The sequence below is a fragment of the Orbicella franksi genome, chromosome 6 (assembly GCF_964199315.1).
Source record: "Orbicella franksi chromosome 6, jaOrbFran1.1, whole genome shotgun sequence".
In the NCBI taxonomy this organism is placed as follows: Eukaryota; Metazoa; Cnidaria; class Anthozoa; order Scleractinia; family Merulinidae; genus Orbicella; species Orbicella franksi.
The window spans coordinates 29,275,197-29,289,520 of NC_138150.1; the positions used below are offsets into that span (position 1 = coordinate 29,275,197).

Here is a 14,324-nt window from a genome sequence, read left to right on the forward strand (position 1 = left end):
GATGACGATTTTTCGAAGATTTCCGACCACTTTTCGAAGATTCTCTAAAACCTGTCCGAAGGTCAGACGAACGTTGCCGAACATTTTCCTAAAATTTCCGAAGATGTCCGAAGATTTCCGAAGATTACTGAAGACTTTCGAGGAAGAACCGAAGATGTGAAGCGATTATGACACCTTCCTGGTTGATTAACTTTATCTGAAAATACGTTTCTCCTAAATAACTCGGCCGCTTTTTGAGAATCCGTCAAATAAAAGAAAAAACGTTTTTTTGTGCCCTCGAAGCTGGGAAGTAACCTTAACAAGAATGTTTAGCCTCAAATATCACTCCTCTATAGCTATATAATTGCGACAAACCCTAAAACAGATTAGATTGTGTGAACGTCCCACATTTCCTTTTCTTCAGTGAACTGTGAACAAATTAGTTTTATTGCTTATTTTCTAGGCATGTCGCGATGGCTTGCCATGTGTTGCAGAGCAGTTGATTCGAGTAAGCGCGTCAGAATGTAACGCCTACGACGCAGATGGACTTACTCCACTTCACCACGCGGCGAGAGGAAACCACGTACAAATCATTCAACTGCTGCTTAACGCTGGGGCAGGTAAGGAGTTATAGAATGCCATCGATTGCTTTGCATTTTTATTTGGTGCGCTATTGTGTGTTGTTTGTGAAGGCGCGTTGGTCTCATGGTTAGAGAGCTCGACTTCGGATCGGGCAGTCCGGGTTCGAACGTACCCTGGCCGGGGACATTGTGTTGTGTTCTTGAGCAAGACACTTTACTTTCACAGTGCCTCTCTCCACCCAGGTGTATAAATTGGTACCGGCGAATTTAATTCTCGGGGTAACCCTACGATGGACTAGCATCCCATCCAAGGGGAGTAGAAATAGTCCTAGTCGCTTCATGCTACAGACATGCCAGCCTGATGGGCCTTCTGGCTTGTATACAGACTTTATCCTATATGTTGTTTAGTAAGACCCCCAACAAATGACCTTAAACAGGAGCCATAATCCTGCCTTAAATGAAGAAGTAACAAGAGAAAATGAACGATGAAGTTTGAGGTACGGATATGAGCCATCAAGTATGGAACGTAAATCGTGAAATATAAAGACTGAAGGGCGTTTAAGTGGGTAAACATTTAAGAGAGTTTTTTATCATTTGCTGGTTATGACGTCATATGGCATCATAAAATCCGCCATCTTGGATTTCCATATTTCTTTTCAGGATGTCAGAAAATAACAGAAAGTGATAGTATATTGACCGTAATATTTCAGGAAATCGAAATATTACGTCAAAAAGTAGAAACTCACCAAAAAGGAGACCTCATAAGGCTGCCGTCATGGTAATCATGAATACACAATTGAAACAGAAAACGTCCTGTTAGAGGTGTATGAAGAGCTACCTAAATTTTAGGGCTGCAAAGTAAATTCCCTTTTTCAATATCGAACAGCTTTTTTAAGATGATAAATCAAAACGAGAATTCAGCTTACTATGGCGTAAATTTCAACGGTAATCTGGGTTGAGCAAGATTGGTTTAAGTTTCTTGAAATCGCTCTTTAGAGCAGTTTTCAATAAAACCAAAATCAAAGTTATCACTCCAGCCAATCACAAAGGACACAGACAATCCAGTGAACCAATCAAACCTCGAAGTAATGACATGTAGCTGACGCAAAGCGCGGGAAAACGTGTGTGAGCGAGTCGCGATTGGTTTTGGTTTTACTTCTGATTGGATGAAAAAGTGGCGCGATATTTTTAAGCCAATCGTGTAGCGTAAAAAATGCAAAACCAGTTACTTTTCGATTCTCAAATGAAAACCATTCTATTAGCGTTATGTATTTCTAATTGAAATTTCTGGTTGGTATTCAACTTGCTCGTTGCATCCGGCATAGCGTTAGTTCAAAATACGTTGCAAATACGAAATAAAAAGAATTGTCTTCCTTCCAACCAGTTACCATCTTTAGTCTGAACGCCAGCGGTGGTCTGAAATGAGTTTGTTGATTATTTCACACAGATATCAATTTTCCTGCGGCTTTGAACGCTGGCTGTGCCTATATGACACCGCTGATATGCGCCAGTAAGTTTGGTTCGCTCGATGCGTGCCGGCTGCTCATTCAAAATGGCGCTCACATTACCAAGAAATCCTGCAATGGTCAATCACCGCTGCATTATGTAGCACGTAAAGGACATACAGAGGTCTTAAAGGTAGGGTTTACAAGATAAGATGTAAGCTAATTTTCGCGTTAAAAGGGATATTGAATCCTGAAATCGAAAATGGCATGAAGTCATAACAAAAAAATCGGTGTCAAACCATTATTAAGTACTTGACGCAACATACGTAACAAACGCTAAGTGGCGGTTCAGGGGGAACCCCATATGAAAAGGTTGGGAGTGCTCGTCGGAAAATTTGAATTAAACCCCTAAAGGAGATCAATCTGGTTGTGACTTGAGCTTTATTTGACCCGTAAAAGATACCACTTAAAACGGAATAGATACGATTACCAGCCGCTGTTCAGGAAAAAAAGCCCATGCTAGTAGAGTGCGCTCAAGAGACCGGCCGAAATCAAGCCTCAAGACCAAGCCTTAACCCGAACCCTTAACCCTAACCCTTATACTTGTCAACTTTTGGCGCTTCGGTTTTTGCTGGGTTTATTTTCTCCCGGCCCAATTAACTGTCCCTGGGTTTCCGAGGATGATCACCAGGTTCAAAATATATTCAATAACTGTCATAAAATAAACTGGCAGCCCAGCATATAGTCCCGCAATAAACAAGTAAAACCTCTAATATATGCAGACCAGGTGTATTAGAAAGCCAACTTTAATTTGATTATTCAGCTTCTGCTAAATGAAGGAGGAATTCCCATAAACCTTGAAGACAACGACAAAGCTACTTCATTACACACTGCAGCTCTGGCGGGACAGACAGAAGTTATTAGGAAGTTGGTAAGAAAGCTTTTTTATTGAAGTCCAGTAAATCAATTTAATTTGGCAGAATATACTCCGTCCAGTTCTAATCCAGTCTCCAGCAGTCAGGCGTTGCTAGGTAACATAACGTATCCTGTTGGTGACAGTATAAACAAGTAGAAAAGAATAAGAAAAGAAAACATAAAAAAGCTATAATTTTATCTATAAATCTAAACTGTGAGGAAATATGTTATGCTATGCTATGCTATGCTATGCTATGTCATGTTATGTTCTGTTGTTTTGTTATGTCATATCATATGTCATGTCATTTTGTGTTATGTCATGTTATATTACATGCTGACAACAGATTATGCTTCAAGAAACTGTCGGTCACGTTTCTGATAAACGACTTTTCAGCAATTCAAATTGATTTTCTACTTGAAAAGTATTTAAATGAGGAGAACACTTTCATGTTGTATTTGCTGGAAATTGTTGATGATAACAAACACAGAAAAAGAGAATAAGACAGTTAATACAATGTGCTCTCACAAAATAACAAAAATAAAAGACCATTTTATTATTATTTTATTATATAAGTTTAACGATAGTTTTGTAATGGTTACAAGTTGTTCCAGGTATCGTAGCTCGATTAAAGAGGTAAAGTTAAAAGGGACGTTATTAATTCATGAACAGGGTAACGACAGCAGTGTTCATATCTTTTCAGGTGTTATATGGAGCAGACATGGCCCTTCGAGATAATGACGGTTACACGCCACTGCACTTGGCAGCAAGAGAAGGTCACGTGGACGCGTTCAAAGAAATGCTGCGCAAAGGTACCGAGAACTGTAAAACTTCGGCTTCAAATGTTGTTCCAGTTTGGTTAAGTGAACAAGCTTGAGGGTGAAACGATTCAGATACGCACAACAGTATATGAATCCAAATAACGAAGTGATGAAGGAAAGTTAAATGTGGAGTTATATCTTGAAGTATTTCCAGGGTATTCAACGTATGTCATTGCTTGTTTCATTTTCTTCACAGCCAAAAGTGGCGGCTTGTCAACGCGGACTTTGTTAAATAGTCCTGATAATTATGGAAATGTCTGCTTACATCTAGCCATTAAACATGGACACAAAGAGGTTAGAATGCATTATTACAACTGATATAACCCAATCATCATGATCTACTTTAATCTCGCGTGGACTATCTTTTCTCCATCTGTAAAAACATTGCTGCGATTGCGACTACCCTGAGTGATACTAAAACAGAATCCACTAACATGATGGGTTATTCCATTAGACTGCAAAACACTTCACTTTTATTTAATTATCTCGAGATAGATCGATGCGCGATTAACGAATTAGCGGGAGGGAGGAATCGCTCTTCGATATCCTACTCAAAATTTCAAGCCAGCTCCAAATTCATTTTGTGACACCACGTTTGTTATAACGAACGCAAGCTGAACAAAGAAAACAGAAATTGATTCTTCTTTAAGAATATACCCTTATTTCTATTTTAATTGGTGTGAAATTCATCTGCTTTTAGATTGTTGAGCTGTGCCTGGAGTCTGGAGCTGACATATGCACTGTACAGGTAATCAATGATTATTAGAACTGCAACTGTCAAGGCAGTGGGCATGCACTAAGCACCATGAGATCACCCCGCGTTAAAAACAGATATCTATAGGAGGTTTAGGGTGGGTGTTTTTAAGGAATTTTAAACAAAATGCATGTTGAAATGGTTTTAGTTTTGTTCCGCTTGGCCTCGAAAGACACAACTAACTTTCTTTGACCAGTCTGGAAAGGTATTTCGTAGTCTAATTAGGATTCAAAAAAAAAAACCATGTGCTTTTTGGTGAATTAATTTTTGTAGCTATTATTGTGATCTGTTTTTGCTTGTTTGCTTTCATTTACATTTTTACGTAAGTCAGAAGTAAATAGACATTCACTTTTTGGTCAAAGAGAGATACGCGGGTATTTTTAACATTGGTATCTCATTTATATGCCCTGTTAAGCCTTGTGTGCTACTTAATTTACCTTATAAGAAGGTGAGGGTGAACTTGTATGAATTAAATTATATTTTGTTTGTTTTAGGAGGACTTTTCCACGCCAATTCACTTAGCTTGTAGTCAAGGTAACTTGCAAATAGCAAAGCTACTGGTGCAACACGGCGCGAAGATCGAAAGTGAAGTTGGTAACGGAATGACGCCGTTATTAAGGTAACTGCCGTTTACTCCCTAGTTGATGTTTAAATCGTGTTGTATTCTTGAACAAATTGCCATTCTTTCACAGTGCCTCTCTCCAGTCAGAGCTAGTAAGTTTGGGTATTGGCGAAGAGATCATGTAATGACTAGCATCCACATCATGGCCGATAGTGGCTGATAGTGTGCAATGGTTCAGCCAATCAAGTTGCAGCATTTGCATTAGTGTTCAGGTAGAATTCTACTAATGACCAATAGACGGGTTAAATTTCTGCTGCAGATAATATTTCTCAGTCTAGGTTCCAGACCTCTAACAATTACGATATAAATAGTTTTCAAAAATTTGTAACGGTCACTTTTGAAAACATATGTTGACTATTTATAGCATACAAAACACGAGGTTCAGAATTAAAATGTGTTTGTGTTATGTATTTTTAAAAGGATACTATAATTAGTTTCAAACTTCGTTAATCGTGTCCCATATTCAACAATCAGCTAGCTTTTTTTCAATTTTCTGTATAGTTCTTGACTAACGTAATTGAAAAGTATTTTTGTTTCGTTCCTGGTGCTTTTGTTTACATATCCAGGTTTATTAAAATGCGTAAACCTTCTTCTACAGGGCCTCACTTGAAGGACATGTGCCTATCATTGACTATCTCCTAGAGCAGGTGATTAATAAATATAAAATATAGATATAATAATCATTCAGTTATTTTACATCCGATGTAGAAATATATTATTTTTGTTGTCACGTGGAGGCAGCGTGGCAGAGAGGTTTAGGGCGCTGGTGTTGCAATCCGGAGGTCCCGGGTTCAAGGCCTCCACCCTACCAATAGCAGGATTTGTTTCTCGGTAGTCCCGAGTTCAAATCCTCGGTCACACTTTGTAAATAGCCAACTGGTCTGCCTCCTGCCAGGTGGGATTTTTAACTATGTTACGTTTATTTGAAATATTTGTTTCCTTTGTTTCAGTGGCATGCCTGTAAACTAGCTAAGCTCAGTGTATGTATAGCTAATTGCATGACCACTATAAATAAGATTTACATTTTTACATTTACATTGTCGCTGTTGCTAGGGAGCGATGCTCCATCCAGATACTGAGACTTGCACCCCCTCCCCACTCATGTGCGCTGTCAAGAGGAGCCAGCACCACGCTGTCAAATATTACCTGGCACGCGGTTTTCCATTAAAGTTCAAGGATGTGAATTGGAGAACAGTGCTTCATGTAGCCGTTGCGTGCGCTGATATTCAAACTGTGGACTTGATCTTGGAGGTAAACAGAATTGAGCTTGAAGTAAGGTATTGATATCAAGTATATTTATCTTCACAGTTGAAATGGAAAATATCGCAATGCGGGAGGGAGGAGAAATTCACGGAGGAAACGTTGATAGTTAATTTAGGGAAATGGTTAGGAAACTTGGCAAAGTTCTTTGTTGTATGTTTTTGTTTGTTGTTTTGGGGTTTGACCCTGCACAAAACCTGGCAAAATACAAAAGGTGGTTACGTGTGCTCGATCATACAACTAACCGATAGAAGCATTGCGATTACGTAATTCACCCGTTTTCAATGAGCATAGCACAAAAGAACAAAAGATGTGCAAGTGTCAAGGACCTTCCAACATAAATCGTAGCCTGTTCGTTTGCTTCTTTGATGTTTACCGGCTTTCCTAACCATTTCCCTCTATAAACTATGCGCTCATGACCTATTCAATTAATTTAATGAGAATACAATTAACCTCAAATTAGAGATTAATTTGAACAGTCAAAAATTTAAATAATGAGTTATTCTGTTGAGGTTAAGATGTTAGTTGCAGAATTGAATCATATTTCAGCATGTAAGGACTTCTATAAAGCAAAACTGTTGGGATCATTGTTTCATTTTTGTTAATTATTTTTTAGAATGGCGGTCATAGCCTCTTAGAGAGCAAAGATCAGTATGGCAAAACAGCAACACACTATGCCGCAACTACACAAAACGTGGATGTAAGTTGACTTTAGAGCAAAAACCGAAAAAGGGGATTCCATAGGTTGCTAAGACGTTTATTTTGCCTACATGCCCAGGCATTCCAATTTTAGGAAGTAAATTGACGCGAATCACGAGAAAAATGTGAAGAGACTTGATATCCAAAAGAAATAATAATATGTTAATATATTACCCAAGGGATGATCAGGACTAGTAAAGTTGAGTCTATTTTTAAAGAAAAAAAATTAATAGATAAATAAAAAAGATAAAAAATATATAAAAGGTCACTCACGCAGGCTTGTAGAATAAATCAACAGGCCTACATTTCTTTTAATTTAGTCATACTACCCAGTACGAAGTAAAAAAAAGTAAGTCAGGAATTCAATAAACAGTAAAAATATTAACGGTGAACACTAACCCCGAGTTTTCTTGATTCATGATGTCCAAACCGTCATTTTGATAAACTGAAAGGTGAGCATATTATTCTTTCATGGTCTTTCATCGCTTTGTTGTGCCAAATTATATTCCTGAAATTTGACACGATCGTGTAATCACTAGAATGAAGATTTCTCCATATCAACAGAGCAAAGCTTGTCTTCCAATCTCTTGCTGTTTCGCATATTCTCACCTCTCCCCCACACCACCCCCCCCCCCCGCTCCTCTCGTCTTCCTAGGCTATTCTTTTCTTTTCAATCTTATATCATCTTATAATATGAATATGCTAAAAGCTTCTTACTTTTGTCCCTTGAAATAGATTATAGACCGTCTAATACTTGTTGGAGCTAACGTCAGGGAGAAAGACAACGAGGAGAGGATCCCGCTTCACTTGGCCGCAGAGTTTGTATAATTTTCATTTGTATTCATAGATACGCAACGCTACCAACAGCACTGTGCGGTCAGCTTACGTTAACTTGTCAAGTGTTACCACACTACTTGCCAAAAATTACGGGCGATTTTAATTTCTGACAGAAACAGTGTCCGAAAATAAAACCAACTTTTCAGCGTCCGAAATATTTCCAGTACAGTATAAAACTTTGAAGTAGCTCCAAAGCTCTTAGTTTCCTTTATAGAATTTGTGTTATTTTCTCTTCGTTGTACCGTTAAAACCTCGATTGTGCAGTAAAACGGTGTTTTCAAATTTCTCCGGTTTGAAGAGCGTTTTCGAAAAGCTCCGTTTTCGTGACGGATTAGTGTGGACGGTAGGCCTGATCGTAGGAATTCAGCTACGTTTTCAAATTTCTCGGCGTAATGTGGACGGCGCCTCATAGTGTGGAATAACACGTGTTCTTTTTCACTTTTCAGAGGTGGCTTCTTCGATGCGGTGAGATCGCTTCTCAGCGCATGCCCAGAATCTGTTAATGACATTGATTATAGATCTCGCACTCCTTTGCATTGCGCAGCCTCAAACGGGTGGGTAGAAGTGGCAACACATTTATTGCAGCATGGCGCTGAAGTTGACTACAGGTAACCGAACCCTTTAAATGTTTGAAATTACTCCCATACACACTCATGTTCCGGCTTTCTGGTGATCAATTTAGGATGACATTTCCGTATTTAGTCCCCTCTCCTCTGTCTTTCTGTTTTTCTTTCTTGCACGATTCATAATGTCAATGCTTTTAAGACGTCATAGTCTGCATAATTTGCCATTTTGTGCACCTTCCGTAAATGCCGAGGCGCGCAAGACTTCCTTGAGGAGCGTTTTGACAAAGTTGACACTAACATAAACCTCCCAGAAACTGTGTCATTGACCTTCTTGAGTTTATTTGGGGACCTGCTTTTTCTCTCGGCACCTATTTTCCATTACTTGGTACATCTGAAGCAGACATGTTTTCCACGAGCACTCTGAAACGTCTGAAACTAAAACCCCGTTTACGCCAACGTGCTGAACATGTTTAAAAGTGGTTAAACCAAACAAGGCCAAAAATTACTTGCTCATATCGTTCACACTCCACAACTTAACAACGTAAATATCTCTTTGATTAAAATGTGTTAGCAAGGTGGTTTGAAATTACATTTGTCTTTTCAAAATGACTGCAAAGTGTAAAAAAAATGTATACTTAATTGGCCACTCCCCATTGGGGCTTTTCAGGACCAATGTAAACAAACAATGATAAATAAATATTCAAATAAACATAACTAGGTTAAGAATCCCAAAAGGCGGGAGGCAGACCAGTTGGCTCAAGCGCAGCCAAGAAGTTGAACTCAAGGCTACCGAGAACAACATCAGCCAGCGGTCAGAACGGGATTTGAAGTTCAACCCGGGACCTACTGATTTCAAATTCGGCGCTCTAACCACTCGGCCACGCTGCCTCCCTGTGTAATCTCTGACTAAGTTCAACTATCTTAGTTGGTGTGAATGGGGCATTATTAAGTGTGTCTTCTCGCGGCAAGTTACACCCACCTGAATTTTAGTCTTTTTCCTGTCTTACATAGGGATGAAGATCGCCTTACACCGTTATTCCACGCAGCAATTCATGGTTGCCCTGTGACAATAGACACTCTGCTTCATTACGGAGCGGATATCAATAGTCTTGACAAAAATCGAGTGAGTAGAGTTCTACCGTAGCCATAAATAATTAAAATACTAAAGCACAATGCTGTCTTCTACTACAAGGATATTGGAGGAACAATGCTTTCGTTAATCTATCCGTACAATAATCAGTTTTCGATCTGTTAGTAGGGAATTTGGAGAAAATATCCACTTGTTGACGATTTTCTTTGGCGATGTTTAAATCAAGGTGGATTACAACAGCTATCACCACTGCCATTGCTTTTAAGCAGAAGCATATCACCTATCTAGGTGATATGCTTCTGTTTTAAGTTGATGCTACAAAAGACTACGAGTTGAATCTCTTTCGCTGAGTCTGTCGTGTGTGAGGCGAAAGAAAACCGCTAGAACTAAGCGAAAGGGGGAATATTCGTAGTCTAATTTGGAATCAAACAAACGCTCAAACATTGGTGACCCAGTTATGATTACTATCGCGACGTTAGATATTGCGATGGTAACGTTATGACCTGTTAACTCTAAGTGCTTATAACTCAAAAAATAGTTCAGTGACCCCTATTTCTTATCATCGGACGGCAATTAGAATTACATACACAATTTCTTGTAACATTTTATAGAGTAGCTCCAGAGACACCTTAAATTTTTAAACAGTTAAAGTGCCTCTGAATCCACGCTCACATTTGACCAAAAGGTTTATTTCAGCTAGCCTGAAATATGCCCGGGAATTAGGCTGAGACTAAGATGATGGACAGTTCAGGCTATATCTCAACATCTTTTTCCAGTTTGTGAGTACTTTCAAGTCCACGGTTAAAACACAAAACATTTAATTGTTTAACAACATTTAAATGTTTAATTTTGGCATATTTTTATTACATATAATATCATTCTCAGTTGTTTTTCTTTTTAGAAACCTGCTGCGGTTAAGGCGGCTTATTTTGGACACACATGCGCTCTTCGAAAGCTGATTACTTGTGGAGCAGATCTAACGATAGTCTCAACAAGTGGATACAACTGCTTGGATGCAGCAATAAAAGCTGGGCATTTGGGGAATTGTTTGGAGATAATCAAACACGAAAGGTAAGAATGAGTAGATTGCTTTAATCTAATAACTATTTTATGCCACAGGAAAAGAATGTGCAAAATGCTGAACAAAGTTGATCACAGAATGTTTCTGATCAATTTTTGAACGCGTTCAAGTAATATATCAAACACGAAAGACCGTGTTTGACCACATTTCCAAACACAGAGAAGAGAGTTGACATACGATACGCAGCGGAGTATTTTTGACTAACCTCGAGGTGTTTGGAAATGTGGTTAAACGCTGTTTTGAGTGGTTGATATATCTTCTCAGTCTAAACTAAAACTAAGGTAAAAACGGAGAAATAAAGTCGTAAACACCTAAGATCAGATATCCAAACACCGTCGCGGTCATGATTTCCTTTGTTTAAACTTGATAAAATATTAGTGAGTTTGAGAAATACATTTCCATGTCCAAAGGTTCGCAGAAGCCTCGCAAAAATTGCTGAAGATTCTATGGAATGCCACTCTCTCAGAAACAGACAAACCCTTGCACCTTCTGAGACTTTTCCGCCTCTCAACTTCCGCAACCCTCCGATTAACCTTGCACAGCAGGACCGTAGTAAGTAACAAGCAAACAGAGGCACTTGTCTCGGTCATTTTTTTTTTTTTTTTTTTTTTCGGTTTTTGTTGTTTATAGTCATCATAAACACCCTAAAAAAGAAGAGAATTTAACTATGAACATGGCTTCAGTCTTTACCTTTTCATTGAGATTGCCTCATCAGTTATAATTTTTTCCTGGCTACGGTCTTCCAGTGTCTAGAAATTTTTTTCAGGCTGACATCACGAGCTGCTAGGTCAAATGGTCTGGAATAATGTCATGATTTCCTAACACGCGCTATCCTGGAACCTAATTGTATGTATTTTTTGTTCTCAGATGGCGAGAACTTTTGAACAATAATAAACGTGAGGGTGTAACCCCCATGCGAAGACTCATTGAACGTTTTCCAAAAGTTGCCAAGGTAGGTTTGTTATGAGTTAGGTATCCGCTCAATTTTCGGGCATCAAACAACATGTTATTCATTGTCACAATCACTTAAGTTTTACCTGTTGATAATGGCTTTGTGAGCTAATTTGTTTACAGAGTCTTGCCTCAGCCTAATTAAAAGAAAATTTTGAAATCTCATCCAAATCAGAGTTTGTATTTGCTTAGAAGAGCTCAGTCACGGTATTTTGAGTTATTTTGGCCGCATACAAAATTACCTTTGAATTGAAGAAAACCTGAAAATAGTAGTTTACTAAGATAGAAAAGCACCAAAGATACAACAATAAGCCGTAAAGGAACAAGGATGGTGAAGGATGGAGAAGATTGACACGGATTACAAACGACGAACTTGGAAAATTTGGTTAAAATTTTCAAGATTAATTTTGTTATGCATATGAAGTTTCTTCAAGTATTGTCATCAAAACCTTTCAAAGAACAAAAGATTAATTACAGCACTGGAAAACAGCCTTGATATTTATGTTCTGCCTGTTTTTGTCATAATTTGTAGATTTTTTTGGCCGTTTCTAAGAGATTTGTTGTTTTATATTGTTTCTTTCAGCTTGTCTTGGACAAATGCATTGAGCCTTCACCACACCTCGACACAGACCCTAATTATTCAGTGAGTGCCAGTCAACGTAATTAAATGTAGACTTGGGGCGTGACACCTACTTGTGTCTCTGATGTAACTGACAATCCTGGTCAAAAGTCTTAATTGGGACACCACTTTCTTTTCTAGTGGTCGTGCAGCTCATCTAAGAGAGAAATGCATATATCCTCCCCACCCCACCCCCGCCCCTTACAATGTTGTCCATATACCAAGAATTCTATCCCCAAGTCAACAGTGTCTGGAGGGGATCAGGGGAGGTGATAATAACTAAATAAAACTATTGAAAGTCACTTCCTAGCAAGAGTAGAAAGACCTTATGTTTCAGCCCACAGCATAAGCTTAGTGTCCCAAAGACTTTTGGCCAGGATTGCAGTTCGGGGTTTTACCCAAGACTGGCAACCTTAATAAATTTCGCGCACGAATTCAGAGAAGAGAAGAGGCCTGTTTTTATGGGGTCATTAGGTTATTTGGGTTGTTGCCAATTTGACCCGTTCTGGAAGCCTAAACTTAGCCTCTGCATGAACTGTCTTTTATCATCCGCAACAAACCGTTTGATAGCTGGCAGGTACCTCATAATAGAACTCAGAAACATGCAAGTCATGGCAAGCACGCGCCTAAGAATTATAGGTTAACGTTACTTTTTCTCCTCTCTATTGGTCAAAAACCAGCATATTTGTTTCTTATGGTTAGAGAAAGTTTTAAGTCATTTTATAATCAAGAATGTTGTAGCTGGAAAAACGCAAAAATTTTAATTATCAGTTCCAAAGTCAGAAGGGACCCGTCTAAAAAGTTCTCAGAAGAATATTAGAACGCTAGTTGTAACACGTACCACCCTCCTTGCAAAGGCATTTCACCTCTTCACCTCTTCAACTTTTTCAGTTTTTTCCCTTCATGTTTCACTAGATCACGTACGATTTCAGTTTCCTTTATGCTAAACCCGGGGAGGATATAGATGACAACCAACAAAGATACTGTGGATTAAAGGTCAGGTTTGTATGATAAACGTTGAATTTTGTTGCTCTTCTTTTCCCCTGCTAAGGCTCGTGCCGCGCATTCACTGGCTAGTTGAGATGGTCACATGACATCCTTCAATGAAACTGTTTCCAGGCAAGTGTCTTTGAGTGGGTTTAAACGCTCAGCATTGCGAAAACTGTGACGTCAGAGGGTACTCGACAACGTTGTAGCGTGAACAGAGCGTGACCGAAGCCTTCTCTCTCAAGCAAATTCATGCTCGTTTCGTGAACTCATCCAACGAAGAAATTTCTGACCCCATTGAAAGTAAAACTCCTCAAATTCGAAATGACGATTCGGGAGATACAAACTTAACCTTTTCCTTCGAGAACAATCATTAAATTAATGACAATTGAAATTTGTTTCCATCAAGTATGTTGAGAATAAATAAATTTAACTAGTTTTAAATGTTTAGGCAGTAAGAGTTGCTTTAAAATAAAACTGTAGAATGTTGTGAGCTGTGTAACCGCTCCTCCAGTAGTTTTCCAGTAATTCAGTTGGATGAAACACGTTGTCAGTCGCTTGAATTAAAATAGAGATGCATTCTCGAGTTTTGGCTGGTTTATTGGCTCTAGAATATTACAAAAACCTACCTTGTCTATAAGTTTAATTTACTTCATGTCCTTGTTTTTTTTTATAGTGTATGCTGGATTGCGGCCGTGAAGAACTCCTGTTTCATCCTCTGACCCGAGAGCTGGTGCGAATGAAGTGGTCTGTACGGAGATGTGTTTATTCATTTTTTTTCTCTTTCACACTAGCTTCATCAAGTTTACTCGCTTCCATCCCTTGATCCCATGCTGCTACGCTGCCATGTTCCTTCGTTTTCAGACTCCCACTCTATCACTCCCAATTGCTCGCTCACATACGTAGGCAGCCAACTGGCTGAATCGGTCATCACAGATCCACTAGTAATACATAAATTAATCGTTTAGTTCTTTTTATAACCACTTCAGGTGATTTGAGTGACTTCACAACTGCTGACTTTTGTTCACAGAAACATTCATTCAATTGTTTTCAGTTGTCTTCAGCCGCAGAAAGCGCCACAAGCTCTGTCCGATTCCCCGGACATGTAGAAATTTTATT

At 38.8% G+C, this 14,324-nt stretch overlaps 3 protein-coding genes across 3 annotated transcripts in view; all 3 read left to right on the forward strand.

Moving 5' to 3' along the window:
* LOC145488889 (transient receptor potential cation channel subfamily A member 1-like) overlaps positions 1-14,324 on the forward strand; it is a 77,166-nt gene that overhangs the window by 54,188 nt on the left and 8,654 nt on the right. Inside the window, exons 19-20 of the mRNA XM_081467715.1 lie at positions 13,134-13,214; positions 13,882-13,952. Coding sequence (XP_081323841.1) covers positions 13,134-13,214; positions 13,882-13,952 — 152 coding nt within the window. The remainder of the gene's footprint in view (positions 1-13,133; positions 13,215-13,881; positions 13,953-14,324) is intronic.
* LOC145489433 (transient receptor potential cation channel subfamily A member 1-like) lies at positions 1,365-5,786 on the forward strand. Its single transcript, XM_081468409.1, has 7 exons — positions 1,365-2,198; positions 2,829-2,936; positions 3,622-3,730; positions 3,936-4,033; positions 4,440-4,487; positions 4,988-5,112; positions 5,714-5,786. Exons 1-7 carry the CDS (start codon positions 2,049-2,051, stop codon positions 5,784-5,786), a joined length of 711 nt encoding a protein of 236 aa, XP_081324535.1. The 5' UTR covers positions 1,365-2,048.
* On the forward strand, positions 5,880-13,089 carry LOC145488890 (uncharacterized). The gene is made up of 8 exons (XM_081467716.1): positions 5,880-6,366; positions 6,992-7,075; positions 7,810-7,892; positions 8,358-8,519; positions 9,489-9,600; positions 10,469-10,638; positions 11,516-11,600; positions 12,183-13,089. The coding sequence occupies exons 1-8, from the start codon at positions 6,175-6,177 to the stop codon at positions 12,264-12,266; spliced, it is 972 nt and encodes a 323-aa protein (XP_081323842.1). The 5' UTR covers positions 5,880-6,174; the 3' UTR covers positions 12,267-13,089.

What these genes read in the sequence shown, in the direction of transcription:
- LOC145489433 (XM_081468409.1), top strand. Translation starts at nt 2,049, where the DNA reads ATGACACCGCTGATATGCGCCAGTAAGTTTGGTTCGCTCGATGCGTGC. An exon ending in CTGACATATGCACTGTACAG is followed by an intron (nt 4,488 to 4,987) that starts GTAATCAATGAT and finishes TGTTTGTTTTAG; the next exon opens with GAGGACTTTTCCACGCCAAT. An exon ending in GGAATGACGCCGTTATTAAG is followed by an intron (nt 5,113 to 5,713) that starts GTAACTGCCGTT and finishes CTTCTTCTACAG; the next exon opens with GGCCTCACTTGAAGGACATG.
- LOC145488890 (XM_081467716.1), top strand. Translation starts at nt 6,175, where the DNA reads ATGCTCCATCCAGATACTGAGACTTGCACCCCCTCCCCACTCATGTGC. An exon ending in CTGTGGACTTGATCTTGGAG is followed by an intron (nt 6,367 to 6,991) that starts GTAAACAGAATT and finishes ATTATTTTTTAG; the next exon opens with AATGGCGGTCATAGCCTCTT. An exon ending in GAGATAATCAAACACGAAAG is followed by an intron (nt 10,639 to 11,515) that starts GTAAGAATGAGT and finishes TTTTGTTCTCAG; the next exon opens with ATGGCGAGAACTTTTGAACA.